Below are 22828 nucleotides of genomic sequence, written 5' to 3'. Positions count from 1 at the left end.
AAAGTACTCAAATGTTAAGAAATATTTGAATCTGATAAAAATGGATACACAAATATTCAGTACTGGAGAGAAGACAGACTTCAGTGAAAAAGTGATTTATGTCACTACTGCATATGCTAGAGAGAGAGCTATCTTGCCCTTATGGATATAAGATTTATCTAGTTCTTTTTGAATTTTGCAGTTCACAGGCACTGTATGTATAGCAGTTTCCTAAATGGGAAGTGGTTTCTTCTCCCTCTAGGATTACCATGATCATTACTATTCACAGGCATTTTACCTATATGTAACATGACAGTGCATTTGATTCTGAAAACTGCTCACTCAAGTGTGAAGCTAATATCAAAAGGTATGGAGAATTATGGGTAACTGTTCGATTCAAATTTTAAATCCCCTTGTCTCTTTCCTCTAACAGGAACGCAATGAAATTTATAACTGAATTTAATCAGAAATGGTGAACAATAAAAGACTAAATAAAATAGAGAAGAAAGCGCTCAAGAAGAGGCATTCAGTTAGACTATTTAGGAAAGTTAGAAAAAACAAATACCTGCAATGAACAACAACAGGTTCTTCTCTGCCAGCCCTCTTTTTTCGTACAAGACACACAAAATCCAGGAAGTCACTGGAATCATCAGGAACCCCATGATCAGGCCATGCTACATACTGGATCTGGGTGAGCTGACGGGTTTCATTTTTCTTATCAGGAATACAAAATTTGTTCAAATGTAATTCAGACTTCATCATAAAAAACAGTGATAATCAACTACACTCCGATAATTACCTCTCATTTGGGCATCTCAAAGCACTTTATGAATATTAATTATTGGCCAACAAATATTTTAGAATCCTATTTTTCCTTATAAACAATAATAAAAGGCACTAAAATGAAAAGATTTGCATTCTTTGCATTTTAAAAGATTTTTTTCTAGCTATGCTTTTTCTGCCTCACATATCATTAGCAATACATAAGACCATAAAAATGGCCATATTGGGTTAGACCAAAGGTCCATCTAGCCCAGTATCCTGTCTTTTGACAGTGGCCAATGCCTGGTGCCCCGGAGGGAACGAACAGAACAGGTAATCACCAAGTGATCCATCCCCTATCGCCTATTTCCAGCAAACAGAAGCTAGGGATACCATCTCTGCCTATCCTGGCTAATAGCCATTGATGGACCTATCCTCCATGAATTTATCTAGTTCTACCTGCAAATCCTTTTTTCTCAAGTTAATACATGAAGAATACTTACCTGTAACCAGAGTTCTTTGAGATGGAGCCTGCATATTCCCACAGTTTAGAATTGACCCCATAAATTTTGCCACCAAATATCAGAAACCCAGGCTTTCGTTTAAAAATATGAAGCTTAAAGACATTGTTTTTGGAATACTATCCTCCCCAATGTTGTTTGTTACCTTATTAAGAAATGTTCACTGAAAACTGTCTTCAGAGAGACAAAATGTGTTTCTAGGCAGCAACAATGAAAAATTTCTAATGTCTATCCTAATCTAATGTCTACTGATGTTTTGAAAAGATCGAGGGAATATATTAGAATAAATCTCTAATACTTTCTTATTTAATTATTGTCATGGCTTAGCTTTAGAATTATCTTGGACCAAATTAGATAATTAACACTCATCCCAAATGACTGACGTATTGCACTGTACCCATAATGGGAACAAGATTAAATCTCTGTTCAATTCCCTGAAAAGGTACCACTAAAACTTTTTTGTGAACAAAAGGTATGTACTCATAACAAAGAAAATAATTCACACAAAATAAAATCTTTCAAATTGAGACTCATTTTCTATGGGATTTTAAAATGATCAATTAACTGGATATATTCGATAGTCTACATGTGGACGTGCTATAAAACTGGAAAGAATGTCTGCAGTTAGGTAATTCTACTTTGAGGATTCCACAGAATTTGATGAATGACTATATTATAGTTTTACCTCAAGGTTAGTCAGTGTCATCTCTCTGAAGACATAAGCAGGATTTCCTTCCTCTGAATGGCAGGTAATCTGGAAATTTCCATATGATGAGCTTCCTGTAGGCTCTGGCCAGTACTGATGGCACTTAACCTAAGGTTTTCAAAGACGACAGTCTTTAGAGTCACAGAACGTTATTTTTCCTCCTTTCTAGATTCAGCAAAGTTCCCTTCTGAACATTTTGTAATTACTGCTGACTTACTTACCGAACATACTGTAGGGGTTTATAATTGAAAATGAGCTATTAACCGCATAACTGGGAAAAAAAATTCAAACTAGTGTAATTTATATTAGTCCTGAGCAAATTAATACAATTAATCATTTTTAACTGTTTTTTTGCTCATATGACATAATCAAAGGATCAAATTTTGATCTGCAAATGCATGTAACTCCATGAAAGTTCTATATGAATACCTGAGGGCAAAATATGGTTTAACATTGCAGGATGTGCAGTTGCCATTAACCTTGAAGGTACCAAACTTTTCCTCTGATCTAGCTGTGTGATTATTACATAACTACACTGCCTGCGGGATCTTAACTACTTGATTTTCATACATAAAGTAAGGTAAAATCACGTAGAAGTCCTGCTTCTCTTCTCAACTTCGTTTCCTTCACACAGGCCCCAACTCTTGAGTTTAGTGTAATTGAATAGTGATGACTTTAACTTTTGAGATTACTTCTTTTTAAATATCCACTAAATATTCCCTTTTGACACCACAGTGTTAGGTCCCTCCTTAGAGCCACTCCTAACTTCTAAAATCCTAAAATAATCCTTCCTTAAGGCAGATTTACATGAAAAAGAAAACATGTTGTTATAATTTGAATAGGAGGAAGTGTCCAGTAAGCAATGACTAAGATTGCTTCATGGTGGGACAAAAATAAGGTGCATTAGGTGTTGGGTTTACCCAAGTCTTTATGGTTAAATGAGAACTTTAAAGAAGACCAACTTTATGACAAACTGCTTAAATGCCCAAATACAAAAAGAGGTCATTTCAGTTCATGCATATTTTTTATCTTTCTAACCCACCTGGCAGGGTCTGTAAGAGCAGCCATATCTGCAGACTTCCTGCTCCCCTGAGACACTCTGGCATGCAGTGTGATAGTGACCTCAGTAGCCCCATCATCAGCATTAGAGCAGGGAGTCCGCCGATGGGTAAGACAAATAAAGTCCTTTTATTTCAATATTTAGCAGCTCTCAAAGAATTCTATAAATATCAATATTAAAAAACCTCAGAGAACTGCTATTGTGTGTCTGTTCTTAGATCTGCAAAGAAAATTAAGTAAATTAAAAGAGCACTTGAACTGAAATTTGCTCTAATTGTGTTCATTTGGGAGCACACCGCATCATATAGTAAAACTGAGTCACTGAAAAATAGTTTTAAAACATTTTAAAAAAAACACACCTCAAATTATTTTTATGGTATTTAACAGGTCTGACAGCACAGAAAATACATGGTTATTTTAACAAGAAGAATGCACACACACAACTGAACTGACGTCTGAATTAATGTGACTATCCTCAGCACAGACCAGTTTTGCTGGCCAGGATGATAGACATCTACTATAAAACCCACCAAATAAAACTCAGAATTATGATGAAATTTCAGGATATTGCAATCAGCCAATTATACTTATGTGTTTCAAGTTCTCCAACTGTTACTGAATGTTACAAATAATATACCAGCTGTTTTATGAAATACACCAGGTATGTGCTAAAATTTGAATGGTACTTCAGTGGACAGAGGCAACACAATGGGCAAAATTACTAAGGAGACAATATCAACCAGAGTTTCAGGTGTAGCTGACTTTCCTTTGTGAAATTAGGTGATGCCATTATGGCAACATATACATAATTACTTATAATTACTTTCTTATTTATAATTTGTACATATGCAGCTAATAACATGTAACATCATTTTGTATTAAAAGAAGCATATATAAAAATGGGAGTAAGCACTAACAGGACTGACTAGTCAAAAACAAATCTTTTTAAATAAAAGATTGCATGTATAGCAGTCAATTTGCTAACACTAATAATCTTTCATTTGATTAAGCAAATACCCAGAGGTAGTACTCCATTGCGTGGAGGTACAGCTTGAAAGTAATAGAATCAAACAATTATAGAACTGGAAGGGACCTTGAGAGGTCATCTAGTCCAGTCCCCTGCACTCATGGCAGGTCTAAGTATTATACAGACCATCCTTGACAGATGTTTGTCTAACCTGTTCTTAAAAATCTCCAATGATGGAGATTCCACAGTCTCCCCAGGCAATTTATTCCAGTGCTTAACCACCTTGACAGCTAGGAAGTTTTTCCTAATGTCCAACCTAAACCTCCCTTGCTGCAATTTAAACGCATTACTTCTTATCCTGTCCTCAGAGATTAAGAAGAACAATTCTTCTTCCGCCTCCTTGTAACAACCTTTTATGTACTTGAAAACTTATGTCCCCTCTCAGTCTTCTCTTTTCCTGACTAAACAAACCCAATTTTTTCAATCTTCCCTCATAGGTCATTTTTTTCTAGACCTTTAATTGTTTTTATTGATCTTCTCTGGACTTTCTCCAATTTGTCCACATCTTTCCTGAAATGTGGTGCCCAAAACTGGACACAGTACTCCAGTTGAGGCCTAATCAGTGCAGAGAAGAGGGGAAGATTTAATTCTTGTGTCTTGCTTCCAACACCCCTGCTAATACATCCCAGAATGATGTTTGCTTTTTTTGCAACAGTGTTACACTGTTGACTCATATTTAGCTTGCGGTTCACTATGACACCCAGAACTCTTTCTGCAGTCCTCCTTCTGAGACAGTAATTTCCCATTTTGTATGTGTGCAACTGATTGTTCCTTCCTAAATGGAGGACTTTGCATTTGTCTTTATTGAATTTCACCCTATTTACTTCAGACCATTTCTCCAGTTTGTCCAGATGATTTTGAATTTTATCCTATCCTCCAAAGCACTTGCTACCCTTCACAGCTTGGTATCATCCGCAAATTTTATAATTGTACTCTCTATGCCATTACCTAAACCATTGATGAAGATACTGAACAGAACCGGACCCAGAACTGATCCCTGCAGGACCCCATTCATTATGCCCTTCCAGCTTGATTGTGAACCACTGATAACTCCTCTCTGGGAATGGTTTTCCAACCAGTTATGCACACACCTTATAGTAGCACCATCTAGGTTGCATTTCCCTAGTTTGTTTATGAGAAGGTCATGTGAGACATATCAAAAGCTTTACTAAAGTCAAGATATACCACATCTGCTGCTTCCACCCAGCCACAAGGCTTGTTACCCTGTCAAAGAAAGCTACCAGGTTGGTTTCACATGATTTGTTTTTGACAAATCCATTCTGACTGTTACTTATCACCTTATCATCTTCTAGATGTTTGCAAATTGATTGCTTAATTATTTGCTCCATTATCTTTTCGGGTGCAGAAGGTAAGCAGACTGGTCTGTAATTCCTCGGGTTGTCCTTATTTCCCTTTTTATAGATTTGCACTATATTTGGCCTTTTCGAGGCTTCTGGAATCTCTCCCATCTTCCATGACTTTTCAAAGATAAATGGATAATGGTGGATTTAAGGCTGATCCATGGATCTGGATCCAATTCTCCAAAGAGCTCCATAGTATAATTAGAAAAGGAGTACTTGTGGCACCTTAGAGACTAACCAATTTATTAGAGCATAAGCTTTCGTGAGCTACAGCTCACTTCCTCAGATGCATATCGTGGAAACTGCAGCAGGCTTTATATATACACAGAGAATATGAAACAATACCTCCTCCCACCCCACTGTCCTGCTCTTGTTTTTTCCTCCCCCCCTGCCCCCCAGATGTTCTGGTTTAACTTGGATTTAAACTTGAAGAGTGGTCAGTTTGGATGAGCTATTACCAGCAGGAGAGTGAGTTTGTGTGTGTATGGGGGTGGGGGGGATGTGAGAAAACCTGGATTTGTGCAGGAAATAGCCCAACTTGATTGTCATGCACATTGTGTAAAGAGTTGTCACTTTGGATGGGCTATCACCAGCAGGAGAGTGAATTTGTGTGGGGGGGTGGAGGGTGAGAAAACCTGGATTTGTGCTGGAAATGGCCCACCTGATGATCACTTTAGATAAGCTATTACCAGCAGGACAGTGGGGTGGGAGGAGGTATTGTTTCATATTCTCTGTGTATATATAAAGCCTGCTGCAGTTTCCACGATATGCATCTGAGGAAGTGAGCTGTAGCTCACGAAAGCTTATGCTCTAATAAATTGGTTAGTCTCTAAGGTGCCACAAGTACTCCTTTTCTTTTTGCGAATACAGACTAACACGGCTGTTACTCTGAAACCTGTCATAGTATAATTAGCGATTGTTGTGACATCGCAAAGCAAAATTTATGACATAGCAAAGCAAACAATACAACACTGGTCTAGGCCTCCTTACAGGATTAAATCATCCCTGTCCAGAAACTTTAATCTAGAAAAAACGATGACTTTGAGTTGACAGAGCTCAGAAAAAAAGAACACACTCCAAGCAGGTAAACTTTGTTTACTACTTCACTGTAAAACCAGTCAGATTAAGTCTTTAAAAATTCATTTATGAAATATGAGAATCAAGACGTATACATGTTTCAATACTACACTATATGTTAAGACTAGTTGCATAATCTTGAAATAAAGGGTTTAAAACTGAAACACAGGAGACCCTTAACTGTAGCAATGCCTGTGAACACTGCCATAAAAAAGAAATTCAAGATAGCCCTGTTCTACCCTAGTTGTTTATGGCAGATTCAAAAAGGGATTTTAAAAATAATATGTGATTAGATTTCAAGTTAGAACTTTGACTTACTCTGCCCCTTTCAACTTGAGTGGTCAACATTACAACCATAGATGAACCTTGTTCCCATGTCATCTGCCAAAAATCAGGACAAGTGTTTGGTAATGGACCCTGACAAGCAATGTACTGGTTTATTATGCTGGAAGAAGAGATTTCCATCTAAAAGAAAACAAATTAATAATTATTTTAGTTAAACAACATTACTCTCTTGGCAACTTTAATTTATGCACCACAAATTTAGACTTTGCTAGATAATTTAAATGAAGAAGAATGAATCAATAATATCAATACTATTCAACTGTTTACCGCTAGACCACAGATAAAAGAGCACACAAAACAAGAGAGACCTGTCAAGACTGAGAAAAAAATCACCTCATTTAAAACCGTTAAGAAACCCAAATATTTTTCATTTAATTAACTGACAGACTTTAGTTGCCAAATACCTGAGCTGTCAAGACCACAGGTCACAATGAAGGCATATGAAAAAACGTGACAGTTCAGTGTCAAAATAATTTGGGTAGACTTATGCACATTACATCTACTGTTTACAAGATTTGATCATTTAAATACTAATCCTGGAATCAAATATCTTTCCTTTGTATTCCTGAAGTGAAAAGTTAGCTGTACTTTGTTATTACTGGCTAGAAGAGACAGACCTACCAGGCTGAATTCTGCTAATATTAGTCTTGAACACTGCTACAACAATGTGCATTGGGTTACTTGGTGCTAGTTTTAACTCTAGATGGCTACTTTCTTCCAACAATGACCCCATCTGAAATAAAATTCAGGCTCTTGTTGCTGCACATAAAATCTCTCAATTTGACTGAGAGTTAGTAGGAAATTATCAACCACTGTCTTTTAGATAAACAAACCTACTAACGTTTAAGCCAACTGATGAAAATACTTCCCATCTACTCCAGTCCATGTTAGATTTGAGAAACATCTTCAAAAAGAGTGAATTATCTTATTTTTACATTTTCTGCTGAAAAGCTGCAGTGGCAATTTATAAATCAACTGTTCTTCAGAATGCTGCCACAATGTACTTACAGTATGAATGACATAGAATTCAACTCACATTTATATAATTTGCATTGATGTAGTCATCATTACTCTTCAAAATGACCCGTGTAGCATCATCTGAAAAAATATTTCAAGAACGTGTTATTTCTCTACCAAGTACAATTAAATACAGTATTTTAACTTAAAAACATACACACACATACACACACACTTACAAGGCGAAATGTCTCTATATCTATTTTTGGAAATGTTTTGAGGTAATTTGGCACAAGACATTGTCATTCCAGGCTTCTTCCTATACAGTTGCTAAAAGAGAATAAAGCTGGTCAGATAGTAACAGGCACAACATAGGACTCGTTAGCTTTACATTTACTACAGACCTTTTAAAAGCATATAAAACGAACATGAAAACATTTTCTATTCACAAGCACAATTCAACATTCATTTTGTTTTTTTTACAAGATCATTCGAGCAGCTGGACTATGTGCTCACTAAATTCGCTCAAAAGGCACAGGCTGGGAAACTGATTCGTAAGCTATTGTAGCAGGCATGCGTCTGGACAATGGCCAGTACTACTGGGGACTGTGGGAATAGCAGAGACAGTCCACTGCATCTTAGCACAGTGTTTTGGGCTAGCAGATACGTACTGTGAGTAGACCTTACTGGCTGTGCTACTGCTACACCCCGAGTCTGCCACCATCCTCCTCCTACACAGTGCTTCAATGAATCTCAGGCTCCCAGTAAATGGGGGGTGTGTGCAAGCATTCCCTCTGCAGGAGTTCTGCTGCATTCTGGTACGTAGGCAGTTATGTGGAGAGGCCAGGAGTTGCTGCCCCTAACTGAACCAGCACACTTCTCAGTTCAAAGAAATATAGCGAAGAGTCCCACACTGCATGGGATATTACACAGATAACAACAGATACCTCCTGAAGACTCAGGGTAAAATGAAAAACACGTTAATACAAATTCCATTTGGATTATTAAGAACAAGTGTATATCTCATCCTAAGTTTGGATGGCACATTATAGGGAGAACAAACAGTCCCTGCCCTGATGATTTTACAATTTAAGCTAGGCAATGTGACATAACTGCTTGTATTCATGAAGTATGCATAACGCTACTTCTATTCTTTTTTCTTAATTTTTCTTTTTATGTATTTATGTTTATTAATTTCTATTTTATTTAGTTTGCATCAAAGCACAAATCATTATAAGAGAAACTTTGGAAGACATATGTTCTGTATTTCTCTTTAGCTAATGTATTTCAATCCAAACATAAACATGGAAACAGGATTTTTCTTTTAACAGTTCATTTTGGCTCCTGCTTTTTAATCCTTACTTGGCCATATTCCTCATTTCCAATGTCACATCTCGGATATAACTAAAACAAAAATGGATTGCAAGGCCATCTATTTTATGACTGCTTACACTATAATGATCATTACTTTAAAATATTAAGGAGTTTTTTCCTCCACATCACTTTAATGCTTCACATATACAGACGCTTCCCGGGTTACGCAAGACACGACTTACACAAATCCACACTTATGGAAAAAGCTCCGTAAGCAAGAAATAGGAGTTTTGTGGGTTTTTTTTTGCATAATGGTCGGGTATACGTTTCTGACTTACGCAAAACTCGAGTTACACAAGGCCTTCCGGAATGGAATGATTGTGTAAGTCTGGGAGCATCTGTAGTCTATTTACTCCTGTAGAGTTATTTTTGAACAATAGTTTATTTATATCTAATACTCTGCTAACACTCAATTCCATGAACCACATTCATCCATCCATTAGTATAATTAAATATAATTTATTATTTCACTGTACCATGCCCTCATTCACTGTTGAGGTTAGGCAGGTACAATTCCTCCAAAGTCAATGGAGTGACACTCATTTACTCCAGCGGAAAGTTTAGCCTCAGTAGAACAAGAGTAGAAGTTTAATCATGCCTCAAATTATGACTGAACAAGAAGAAAAAGAGCTGAAAAATGAGCTTGGATATGATCGCAATGGCATCAAAAGCTATTTTATTTAAGTTCCTGCATGAAATTAAAAGAAAAGATCAAATCATTACTGTACATCATGCAAAACATAAATATGATCTGAAACAGAAAATTATTTCCTCAAAGCATTAGTTTTAATAGTTCTACATAAAATGAGTGACCCAAGTCAGCCAATTTTCAGCAATCTTTGTTTTAATTCAATAAGCTTAAAAAGGCATTGCTTTAGTCTTAATTTTCAGTTTAAAGGAACACAAGATTGGTAAACCAAAAATATGATTTTCCTTTTTAAAACTGTTTGCCAAATGCATGCATTTTTTGTATCATTTAGTACAATATGAATGCTTTTTTTAAAAAAAACAAGTAATCTACATGATAGCCAAATGAGCAACCCCATGAAAACTAATCACTATATAAACATATGACGGAGGAAAGAGTTTGGCAAGGAAACAGATTTCAAGCTTCCAGCGAATTACTATATATACCAAGTAGTAAAAAAATGTCAACAGCTATGAAAATTGCTCTATATAATTTATTGAGCATAAACCTGTCCTAAAGAGATTCCAATCCAATTTAAACACAGTCCATAAATCAAACCCACATACTTTAGGGTCTGATCCTGTTTTCATTAAAAGAAATGGGAATTTTGCCATAGAATTAAGAGAGAACAGGATCAGGTCTATAAAATATATACCATATTGACATTAAAAGGGGTATCTCCATTTGTCTAGTTACTTTAGTAATGTAATATATTATCTTGTCCTCCAGCCACATGACCTAATTTCAGAAACTAAGCTGGGGTGAGCTCTGTCTGTATTTTGATAGGATACCACCAAAGAACACCTAGGGGTTGAAGAAGTGGTTGTGTTGATTCAGAAGATGGTATTCTTCTCTGTCAGTCAGCAATGAGCCAATGTACAAGCATGGTATTAAGGGGAACTGCACTACTCTCTTCAAAATAAATAATGAAAATCAACTACGTATAAAAAAATTCTATTGCATTTTCCTAAAATTAGGGTTGTATTTCCCAGTTCTCTGTCCTAATACTTAAATTTCATCTAAAATCTTCCCTGCAGTTTAAATCATTTATGGTATTCTTCACTTCTTGTTTTAATTTAGGTTTTCATCCAGATGTGGGTAAAATGAACACTGGGTCTTGGGTAAAGCTTCCTACACCCGTTAGGTATTCTTGGATATGAAAGATGTTATATAAGCATAAGATCATTATAATTACAAAAACTTGGGAGTTCCAGTTATAAACAGCTTTACAGTGTACTAAAAACATTTAGATTGTACTAGATAGGTAACGTTAATTCTATGGTGACTATTTTGCACCTGTAGTGTTTCAACACAGAAGTTTTTTGATGTTTGGCTGTTCTTTCTTTACGACAGATGAGTCAATTGCCTTGCTGACAGATTCTAAACTCACTCTAGTATCATTCAAATTTGTTCTGTTGAAGCTAATTACCCAGAAAGAGACTGGTATGTGCATACAATTATAGGTTGTACATTACTTACATCAAACTGAGCCAGAATAGTTCCAGTGATAAGCCCCTCTGCTAGTTGAATCATAGATTCCCGCAGAGCATCATCATCCTGATGGACACCATCCAGGGGGGATTTCTCAGGGATGTACTGGAAGTCAGGCTCACTCTCCAGCTTCTCTTCCACCACATCATAGACAGCTACAATAAATAAAGGTAGGAAGGTTGAGGGAGGTGCTAACCTAGCATGTTCTTTGGCCGTAACAGTGAATGCTCATCTTTTAAATAAAAAAAATGGCAATTCAGTATTGCTTCTACAGGAAAATCTGTGGTAGAGTACCATTAAGAGTCAGACTTTAATCCATATCAACAACAAATTCAGTGTTGAAACCATTATGCTCCATCCTAAAACTACATTGTTATTTAGTTTATTGTTGAGTAAAAGAAGGATTTTCATGTAATCAATACTGCTAAAACCCTGCTCCCTAATCCTAGTCATATCTTGCCTTGTTTACTGTAACTTTCTCCTCTTTGGCCTCCCCAATTCCCACATCACATCCCTCAAGTCACCCTAGTGCCTATGTTTATCTTTTTTGTTTTGCGTTTCACTTTGCAGGGAATTAATTAGGCTACGGCTGGCAGACTGCTGGCTAGAATGGCACTCGTAGGCCCGACCACAATTCTGTGAACGTACTGTGTAAAAGTACTGCCTGTAAACACACGTATTCGGATACACACCGCGAAGCATATACTACGACTAGCACACAAGTATATGCTCTTCTGAAAAGTTTGCCCAGAGAGCAGAACACTGTAAAAACGTGAATGAGGAAATTAGGGCTACTTGTAAATTCTGCATTTTAAGGCTTTTTATTCAAGCCACCACTATAATCAACACACAAAGGGGTATTAACTTGGTAAATCTGTAAACCAATTTAGCAGAATTTATTTTATATGACTATGACAGAGGAAGAAAATATACAAAAACAATGAAAATGGCTTAAATACACAGAATGGGAAGTAACACAATTAAATAAAAGAAGCCAGAATCATTTGTCAGTTGGTTGAGGTGCTCTAGTGGAGTGATTTCAACTATTCCAATTATTTCTCAGTATACTTTTCTGCTACATGGCTCTTTATTGTGATTGGGTAGTGGAGCAGAATTAAACACCCAGCAGCTGACTGTTGACAACATTCCAACAATATATATGCCATGAACATACTGTATAAGCTTGGTTTTTTTAAGCATTTTCTTTTATTAAGCTGCCTCCAGTAAAAATGTTGCCAATAATTCTCAATTGCTTTGAAGATATATTTTAAGTCCTTGAATACGATCAGATCTATGAGACAAAGACACGCAAAATTGCTGTTTTGGGATGGACTATCCTCCACACTGAAATCAATTTGTGCAATCATCTGGCCAATTTGTACCTAATGTGATTTAGGAATAAAATGTATGTGGAACCTTCTTGCTAAGAATACCCAATTATTTTTCATATCCCGATTTTGGGGATTTAAAATTTGTTTTGAACACTTACAATTACAGGTATGAATGCTTGCAGTACAAGGTATTTCTCTGTATTTGTATCCGATTGAAATGCTGCCTTCTTGTTGTAATCTTATGTACTTTTTCTAAGGGGGAGCACCTTTCTGTAAAGAGTATTAGCATCCTTAACCCAGGACACAATGTGAAGGCTAGGGAGAAGGAGAGCAAAGATTTGTTGCGTTACATATAAATCACTCACCATTGGGTCGTACTAGGAGCACAAGTTCCCCTGAGTGCCTCTCACAGCTCTCTTTAATAAACATGACAACTTGATCATGGGTATGTTCCGCTATATCCCTGCCATTTATCAATACAACCTGGTCCCCTTCATTCAAACGAGGGACACAGAGGTCAGCCTGCAACATGAAACAAATTTAGTTTTACAAACACAGAGCACTCTAAAAACAAAGCTTTTGTATTTTGTTACTTTAAAATAGGAACATAAGAAACAGCGTAACTGTGTTCAGGAATGTGGATTCTGCCAGACTCATTTATATGGTTGCCACATTGGATTAAATGATATATAAAGCATTACATAACACAGCAGTCAGTGCCATTCATATGAATACTTCAATTCACAACGAGGAGGAGTCTGTCATTCCAACATGCTTTTCTGCTGCTGTTACTCCCTGCTCCTTGTATGTATGCTGAAGTTGAATGCTTGGATAAGCTCTCCAGTGTTTGAATTGTATTCTGCATTGACACTGGGGATGCAGGACAAGCTCAGAAATCTCAGAGGAGGGCAGCAGCATGGCAAAACCTTGACCAATTCAATTTCAAAATCTAAGAGCAGTAAGCTTCTAATATCACATTCAAGGCAACAAAAAGAAGATTGGGGGCGGGAGGCGCAAGGGAAATGCACCAAAGTAATCCGGGCAAAAAGGTAATCCTGCAAGTGAAAATACTATCTATGTTACAATTTAACCATAATTGCAGAGAGGAAAGGGCAGTGCATTCCCCATTTATCATCACCACAGCATTGCTAGATGTTTAATCCATTCATACAAAATTAACTGCAATAGAAACAAACCAATTTGTGATATAGAAAATAAATTAGGAAAAAATAATTAACTGGGATAACAACAATCTAATATAAGGATGTCAACATATAAATTTTAATGATTTTATTTAGATCAAAGCTACTTTGTTTTTTTAATGTAAGCAAATGTGTGTCTTATTCTATTAATTTCTGACAGGTGCACAACACAGAGCTGGCATCACAAAGGCTGAATACCAGGTCATTATTTCTGGCAATCAACTGCCACAATATTGTGCCTAGTTTGAAGACATTAATGGTGCTCACTGAACACCAGAAACACCACCACAGAATCAGACCTGATGAATGATTCATTATGTCTAGTTTAATCTAAATCTTGACATTACTCACATCTGCATGTGTCAGTAAAAACAAAAGGGATTTGCAATTTTTAACAGCATAAAAGTTTGTCTCAACACAATTTATGTGACAAAATCCCATGAATGTTTAAATTAAAAATTTATGCTAAATAACAATGTTTTTAGGGTGAGTGGGGCATTATATATCAAGAGTCAAGAAACAGCTATTATAACTTATTGTAACCACTTGTAGTGATGAAACTTTGTCGTATTGAGAAAACATTTATTTTTATTATTAAAGCATGCACCACACTAAACTATGAACTTTAACTTTCCTTAAATAAAATTAAATAAATAAATAAGACAACTCACTTACAGATAGCAATGTAAGCAGTTTACTTTTATTTAACATTGGAATTTGTAGAAGAGCATGTAAGTGATATTGGGGAGACTATATTCTGTCTGTAGTTTATTTTCATTCCACTGTCCTCCTTTAATTAGCAAAAAAGTATTTTTAACATGTTTTAAATATACTTAATTCCAACATTTAATTGACCATTACTTTCATTTATTATGTGAGGCAGTTAAAGAACAAGCTGCCAACAAGGTATGGGGACTACTACCTTAAAGGTAATATGTTAGAGCAGTTTTATTCCTAGCAAGGTGTGGCCAGAACGTTTTTCCTCAAGGAAAAAGAAAACACAAAGGAAAAGACTTACAATAATTATGAAAACACATATAATTAGAGAAACAAGGTGGGTGAGGTAATATCTTTTATTGGACCAATTTTTGTTGGTGAAAGAGAGAACAGCTTCTCTCTCTCATCAACAGAAGTTGGTCCAATAAAAGATATTACCTCACCTATCTTGTCTCTCTAATATCCTGGGACCTACATAGCTAGAACAACACTGCACACATTTAATTAAACACCACCACTTCCAAGTTTTTCTGACAACTTACTGGTGTTCCTGGAGCTACCCTGGACACTATTACAGGCATCTTCTGGTCATATCCTCCCTTAAAAAAAAATTCAGCAAGTCACAAATCATGAGTGTCACTGAACAATCTTTAAAAATATGAATAGACATCTAATTTTCATTACCTTTACATTGAAGCCAAATCTTCCATTTTCATCTGGTTTCATTCTGATCAAAACGAGATTGTCATGGGGAACACCACCATTGGGCTAAACAAAAAGGAAGTACATAACATTACATGTAATTTATTTTCAGCTAATGCAGGCTTTAAAGAAAGATTACTCTAATACCACAGCTGTTCCAAATGTACTCATCAAATGTCCAGTAATTGCTATTGGGCCCTGAGAAAGCAGCAGTAACCATGCAAATTGTTTCTCTCACCCTAGTGTGATATGGGGAATCGTGCACTCAGAGTTGCTGTTTACAGCTAATCTGTAAATGTGTTCTCCTGGAAGCAAGCTGGCGAAATAGGGAACTACCCAAATCATAAATTGACTAATAAAATTACAAGTAATTTAAATATAACAGTTACTGCAGTATCAAGTGGATATGTTACAAATTTCGTGTGACTGCAGTAAAAATGTATTATGTAGCTTGGCCAGGTCACATAACCTGTGTGTCTTAGTTTGCACTGGCTGCAACTTCGGTTTAATAATGGGGGCAAGTTTTGTAGGACCAGGAGCTCCCTGCTACTCACCTCTCCAGGAAGAGTTTGAAATACTAATGTGAGGTTTACTACTCATGCTCCAGGGCTGTGTGGAGAGGAATATGAAGTGCCCTATGCTGACAGAGCTTGGTGACTATAATCCCCCCTCCACCCTCCCACGTCTTTTATTTGATTGAGGCAACATCACAACCCCTCTCCCTCCACCCCACAAACTCTTATCAGGAAATTTCCATCCACTGTTCCCCATACCTCCTCCCACATACAAATGCAATTATACATATTTCCTATGCCTCATTCAGCTCTTTCAGAACAGCACTGACCCTGGTGGCATGACACAGCCATCTGTGGAAGCTATAGACCAGAATCTTGTGCCTTTCAACAAGGTGCTATTTCAATGGCTTTGAATTTGCTTGAACTAGCCCTTCATACTTATCCAGGGATGTGAGGTGGGTTAATCATTGTTTTGTACAGCACTTAGAGGAGGATGTAAGGTGTTAAACATTTAACAGTGATACTTCAAGTTAAAGGAACCGGTATTCAACTTTTTAAAAACCCACCTGTCTGTTGCCACATTGGATTATTTGAACCCTAAAAAGTTCAACTTGCAAAAGAACTCTGCAGTGTATGGTTGCAGGGGCTGGAAAGGAAGTGTAAGTTCACCTGGAGGATCCAGTTTGATGAACCTGAACCTTCAAAAGAAACCTCCTCCTCACAAACCAGCTACCCTATAACTGACACGACTACATAGCAGGAAGCCCTTGATTCCAGAAGATATTTACGGTGTTGGAGGGAGGAAGGTTGGGGATAAGAAACAGTGTAAGTCAGGCTATCTATGCTTTGTGTAACTGCAAGCCCTGCAAACTTAACTTGTGCTTTGAGAGTGAAACTGAGTTTTTTTCCCTCTCCCATGACGTTCCGATTTAAGGGCTCAGCGCACCCAATTAGACCTTCAATATTACACCTGTGCAGTCCCAGTACCTTTACTGGGTTTGCACAGGTTTAACTCGTCGTAGCTTAATAAACATCATGTTCACAGAATACAATGCAGCTTATTCTCTCACAACTGCATTTTCTTTGCCAGGCTAATGGGAGTAAAAAACAGTTGAAAGGTATTTTTGTCACTTGACTCAACTAAACATGACTGAATGCAGGAAGAGATTTGGTAAGGTGTTATTTTTACAAAGACAAGGGAGATGAGGTAATATTTTTTATGGTCCAACTTCTGTCGGTGAGAGAGACAAGCTTTTGAGCTTACACACAGCTCCTCTTCAGGTCAGCTCTAGCCTGAGCCTAAAAGTCTAAGGAGCAATGAAACAGCCCCAGAGCCAGAGCCTACGTCGGCTGACAAGGGCCAGTCGTGGGTTTTTCGTTGTTGTTTAGACATACCCCAATATCCTGGGACCGAGATGGCTACAAGAACACTGCATACAATAGTGGAAGATGATATTTTTACACAGTCATTTTTCAGAGCAGAACTACATTTTAACATGACTTGGGTTAGCATAAATATAGAAACAAATGGCTAGAAGTTTTATTTCATAGTTTAATTTAAATGAAATGTATGCAGTGTTGCCAACTATCACAAATTTATTGCAAGTACACAATATCTGGTGTGACTGCAGTAAAAATGTATTGTTATATAGCCCCAGCTCAAGAATCATGCTTCCATTTATAAAGATGTTTTTAGCCCTCAAGATTGCAGATACAATCTTGAAAATGTGACCTAAATGAACCCCCCAAAATCCAGAAAGAAAATAATAACCCGAATTTATATTTTTTAAAATCTTAATGTTGGGGGGGTCTGACTCATGATTTTTGGAAGTGTGATATTGGCAATACTTTTTATGTAGTATTTACACATCTGCCTTCTTTTAAACCTATGGACAAATTCACTGCCAAAATGGGAGGTTGATTAGAAATATCTGCAAGTACAGGAAACCTAAGTAAGTGTCACAGGGATAAAGGATGTCCCTACAATGTCTTTGTATGACATTCCAATAATGTAGGTTAGTGAAACTGACACGGGAACACTGAAAAAATGGAAAGATTAGTGGGGGCGGGCCAGTGAGCAGATCTGACTGGTGAGATTATATCTATATCTATATATATATATGACACAAATGGCTGCAATGTAATGCATGCATATGAGGCCCACTGAAATGTATCAGTACTGTAGTTATTTCTACAAAAGCAGGACCATCATCCAGAGGAAAAACAAGATGATCAAACTTGACCCAACAACTTACTGTGGATTTTTCAGGCGATGCGGGAACATCAAACGTTTCATTAATATGGTTATCCAGTTCTTGCTGGGAGTGTGAATAATGAATTTGGTTCCAACTGTTCTTTTTAGATTGTTTGGGTGGTAGTGCAGGAGGCTGCCCATCTATAGGGGTCTCTTGGGATCTAGATACAAAAATAAAATGGTGGAGGAAGAAAATTTTATCTGAAAATTCTTAGGACTCCAAGTAAACTGAACAAGTGGCTAAAAGAACCCCAGAGTTTGACAGTTACAAAAAAATCTGACATTTTTGTTATCTGAAGGGTTCAATTTTGTGGATAGGATTGTTATGGCATATATGCAAATACATCTGTTGTGTAGAGTATATTTAAAAAAGAATTGTGAACATTCAAAGCTTGATTAAGCCAGAGTATTCTTGTTCAGTGTATTGTTTCTTTTAAACAGTTTACCTACTCTTTTAATCCACTTGATCAATATGTTGGAGATTGCTTTATAAATCTCATACGTACCTAGAAATCTATTTCTAAAACAAATATACATCATTTTATATTTTTTCCCAAGGAGAAAAGCAATTATTTCACATCTTAGACTGCCTGTAAATTAAACCTTAAAAATAAAGCTAAATTTAGTTTTGAACAAATTAGCACAATTAAGAATCGAACAATATGCATTTTTTGTACTTTTAACAGCAAGATGATTTAAAATCCAAGCCAACATGAAAAAACTTCACACACTTTGTGCATTAGTGTCTTAAAACCACATTTTATTTGCAAGTACTAAACATATGATTGTGGATGCAATTCACTCTTTTCCACTGTCTAATTTGCAATTGAGTGCATATTACTCAGCAGCACATTTTTAAATAGTACCTTGCATACAAAATTTAGCCCAAGAGAAAATATGTAGAGTCAATTTTTTTTTTAAATGGCATTTTTACCATGGATTTACCAGATTGATCTTTAACAATACCGCCAAAAATTAGAGTAGCTCCACCAAAAGTTCACATTTCTAGACTAACATGCACACTTGTTAGGTCTGAGACTGTGGTGCTGTAGCTTTAACAGCAGCATACTACTTTATGCTGTGTATTTATCTATTATAGTGGATACTCCCTTGACCACTTTTTATGGCATAAGAATTTAAGTGCACAATTTTCTCATGACAAATGCAGGACTCATCTTTCATTTTAAGGCTTTATACTTATAAATGAAGTGGAAGATTTTCAGAGGCACAAAGGTGCTTAACAATCTTTGACTTTGAAAATCAGCCCCTAAATGCTAACAGTGGTACAGACCTTCCTATCCACCAACTGCGTTAAACCCCGTTTTTATTAAGCACCTACCTACTTATTACTACTCAGATGGAGCACTACAATAAAACTAGCGCCTAATCCCGAAAATACTTATGCACATAAATAACTTTACCCCTGTGAGTATTCCCACTCAATTGGTCTGATCACATATGAGCCTTATTTTGCTAACAGTTAATTATGAGACATTATAACACTTCAACTCAATTTGCTGCAAGATCTAAAGTATCTTGGACAGCCATATGTGAAACTTAATACTGGATAGTTTATTTCATTGTAATTAAAGCAAAACACAGTTCACAAGGCTATGGTCATTTGGTAAAAAGGAAAAATATGGTGGTTGTTATCCCAGTAACATTAAATAAAGAAACACATTATGTATTTTCTGATAAACAAATAATTTAAGCCACAAGAAAAGGTCTTTGCATATGACCGTGGAATGAGAAAAGGAATATTTCACTTAGAAACTTATATAGCTTTCCCCCTGAAGTTTTGATGAAATATAATTAAGGCCTTTTTTTTATTAGGTATTGACTGATTTCCCCCCCAAAATCCCCAGGTTTTTGAATAAGCCAGTTTTGGGGTTTTACTGATTTTTCACACAAATTTTGGCTTTTTCAGGACTCAGGAATTTTTCAAAGGCAAGCAGATGGGCTGTGTTGAAAGGCTGGTGGGGGTAGGGGGAGTTGGTACTCAGGGTCTGCAGCCTTCCTTTCCTCTTCTGACCCTGGCCCTTCAACGTGGCCCGGTTCACTCCCTCTGTGAAGGTGAGATAGCATAACTGCTGCAGGGACAGGGCTGCAGGGAATAAAAGTCTGCACCCTTTAAATACTGGCCCATTCACGGACAGAGCCCCCTTCTGACCCTGGTCCTTCAGCATAGGATTGGATGTGGCTGCGCTGGAGGGCTGAGGTCCGGAGGGGGTTGTGTCCATTAGCGGAAGCAGATGGGGGTCTTGGCTGCCTGGACCAGGCTCCTTGACCATCTAGCTCCCTGTGACACAGAGACGTCAAGGCAAAGGGTCCAGTTCTTTTTTGCAAACATGCCCTTAGTCACCAGGGGATAATATATCTCGGTGATAGCCCATTCAAACAGAAGGGAGTTGTCACCCTGTCCTGTTTAGCCAGTGGTGTAATACCAGGTTCAATGGTCTAGACTCACTCTATCCCAGGCCCGGTACCTAGTCTCCAGTATGTCAAATACTGAGAGTTCTCTCGAGTGTGTGAATTCCTGTGGTACTGACTGAACCGGTGCCTACGATTGTCAGTGGGTCAGCATGGAGGCCATCAGGGATCTTGGCCATACTGAGTGCTCAGAGGCTGGATGGTTGCTAATGATGGTGCTGATGCTACTACTAATACTGGCAGTATCATCTTAGCAGTGGTGCGGCCTCGTCCTTACCTTTTTCTCTCCGTACCATTTAGGGTGACCAGATAGTAAGTGTGAAAAATTGGGACGGGAGTGGGAGGTAATTGGCAGCTATATAAGAAAAAGCCCCAAATATCAGGACTGTCCCTATAAAATCGGGACTTCTGGTCACTCTGGTACCATTGCTTTGGTGCCTATGCACATCTGGTCTTTAGGCCCATCAATGGTACCTGCTGCTTCAGTAACATACCTCACGGTACTGTCGTGAGCTATGGGTACTGTGTTTGGACTGTCTCAGTACCGAATGCGCCAGTGATCTTTTTTGGCTAGTTCGGGGCTCACTCTGGGGACTCTCAGTTCTGTTCTTTTAAGCCTTATGCAAGGGGGTCTTCAGCTGTTTTCTTTGAACTGTAGACCCTAGATGTCGAGGGCTATTGAGAAGATTCACACTGTCTGGGTGACTCCTGGCACAGATCCGGGGAGGGCTGAAGAGCTGCCTCCATAAGGAGGCGCTTTTGTCTCAGTTCTCTATCCTTCCGAGATCTGGGCTTGAGTTGTTAGCAGAGACCATAGTTTTGAGGAATATGGCTTTCCCCAGGGCAACGGTTACAGAGGGAATGTTTATCCACTACGGGGATGGCCTTGCACGAGAAGAACTTCTTAAAGCCCGGTAAACCAGGCTTACTCTGTGCTGGGGCAACCCCAGACAAAAGGGAAAATAAAGTAGGGGTTTTTTTGGTAGGAAAGAGAAAATAAAGAAAGCTCTACAACTTTAAAAGAAAAAGGATTAACTAACCACTGAAATGCTGAAAGTGAAATAACGATCCGATGAATGGACAGCTAATAGCCCCGTCTCTAGCCAGAGGCAGTTATGAACGAACTGAGAGGGGCTTGCCCGTGCAATGTTGAGGGGCGTAGGGGAAACAGACAGTGCTGTCAAAGTTCTCCGATCCGCACTGCAGGGATGCAAGTGCACCTACAGTGGAGCACTCAGAGGGACACTACCTAAAGAACCATTTCTTCCCATCACACTCTCGTTTCTAGTTAAATCTCTATTCTTTCTTAAATAAACCTTCTTTGTCATTTAAAATAAGATTTCACAAGTGCTGTATGGTTTACAGGAGTAGTGGTTTAAGGTAAAACTAGTAAACTGAGGCACACTGCTCCTTTCGGGGCAGAAGATCTGGGACTTCTCTGAGTAGCCTCTTTCAGGGACTGGGTATAACAGGGGAATGGTGCAAATGGAACAGGGATAGGGTGCACCTGTTAAACTGCAAGGTGAAGACAGGGTTTGCATAGCCCAGAGGCAGTGGCGCTGGAAATGGGGAGGCCGCACCAGCTCACCACAGCTACCCAGCTCTCCCCAACCTGGCTCCAGCTGGCCTTTGAGGGAAGAGGGGGCAGAGGTGGGCCCTCTGGGGAGGGGCCTCGGGGGACCAGGCCTCAGGGAAAGAGGGGGCGGGGAAGGTTTTGGGAAGGTTCCCACACCCTTGCTCAGAGAAGAGTGGCTGAAAGGCTGGTGGTGTTAGGGAACTCTCTCACACCGGACGCAGGGAGCAACAAGGTGACTCATAGTCCTGCGTAAGCGAAGAACTGTAACTGCAGCAGCCAGGGGTGAAAGTGAGCTGGTACGGTGTACCAGTAAGATCCCGCACCGGCCCATACCCAGCCCACATTAAAGTGCTCCCTGCCCCTTTTGCCTCCCCTGTCGGCACGGACCCTACCAGCAGGGCCGCCAATGGGGTGGGCACAGCCACATTAAAGCGCTGCCGCGGCAAAGGACTGTCCTTAAAGCGCTGCCGCGGCTTTAACATCGTTGCCCCTTCCCCCTGTTGGCTGCCCTGCTGGTAGGGTCTGTACCAGCAGGGCCGCCAACAGGGGAGGCAAAAGGGGCAGGGACATTAAAGTGCTGCTGCGGCAAAGGACCCTGTAGCGCTTTAATCTCCCTGCCCCTTTTGCCCCCCCTTTCCCCCCAGCTGCCGCCAGGCCTGGGGCGGGGGTGTGAGCAAAGGGAGCAGCTGTCCTGGGGCTGGAGATTTAAAAGGGCCTGGGGCTCCGGATGCTGCTGCCCTATAAATCAACGGGA

General features: G+C 38.5%; 1 protein-coding gene across 8 annotated transcripts in view; it reads right to left on the bottom strand.

Moving 5' to 3' along the window:
- Nucleotides 1-22828, bottom strand: part of PTPN4 (protein tyrosine phosphatase non-receptor type 4) — a 236161-nt gene that overhangs the window by 35217 nt on the left and 178116 nt on the right. For 7 of the 8 annotated variants that reach the window (XM_073305041.2, XM_073305038.2, XM_073305037.2 and 4 more), the window contains 10 exons: nt 18070-18229; nt 15282-15365; nt 15140-15196; nt 13044-13200; nt 11336-11502; nt 8034-8124; nt 7874-7935; nt 6811-6957; nt 1948-2076; nt 545-693 (listed from right to left, as the gene is read on the bottom strand). In XM_073305041.2, coding sequence (XP_073161142.1) covers nt 545-693; nt 1948-2076; nt 6811-6957; nt 7874-7935; nt 8034-8124; nt 11336-11502; nt 13044-13200; nt 15140-15196; nt 15282-15365; nt 18070-18229 — 1203 coding nt within the window. The remainder of the gene's footprint in view (nt 1-544; nt 694-1947; nt 2077-6810; nt 6958-7873; nt 7936-8033; nt 8125-11335; nt 11503-13043; nt 13201-15139; nt 15197-15281; nt 15366-18069; nt 18230-22828) is intronic. The other variant, XM_078854775.1, reaches the window with a different exon arrangement.

The sequence above is a fragment of the Lepidochelys kempii genome, chromosome 11 (assembly GCF_965140285.1).
Source record: "Lepidochelys kempii isolate rLepKem1 chromosome 11, rLepKem1.hap1, whole genome shotgun sequence".
Taxonomy (NCBI): domain Eukaryota; kingdom Metazoa; phylum Chordata; order Testudines; family Cheloniidae; genus Lepidochelys; species Lepidochelys kempii.
This window is presented reverse-complemented; position numbering and strand designations above follow the sequence as displayed.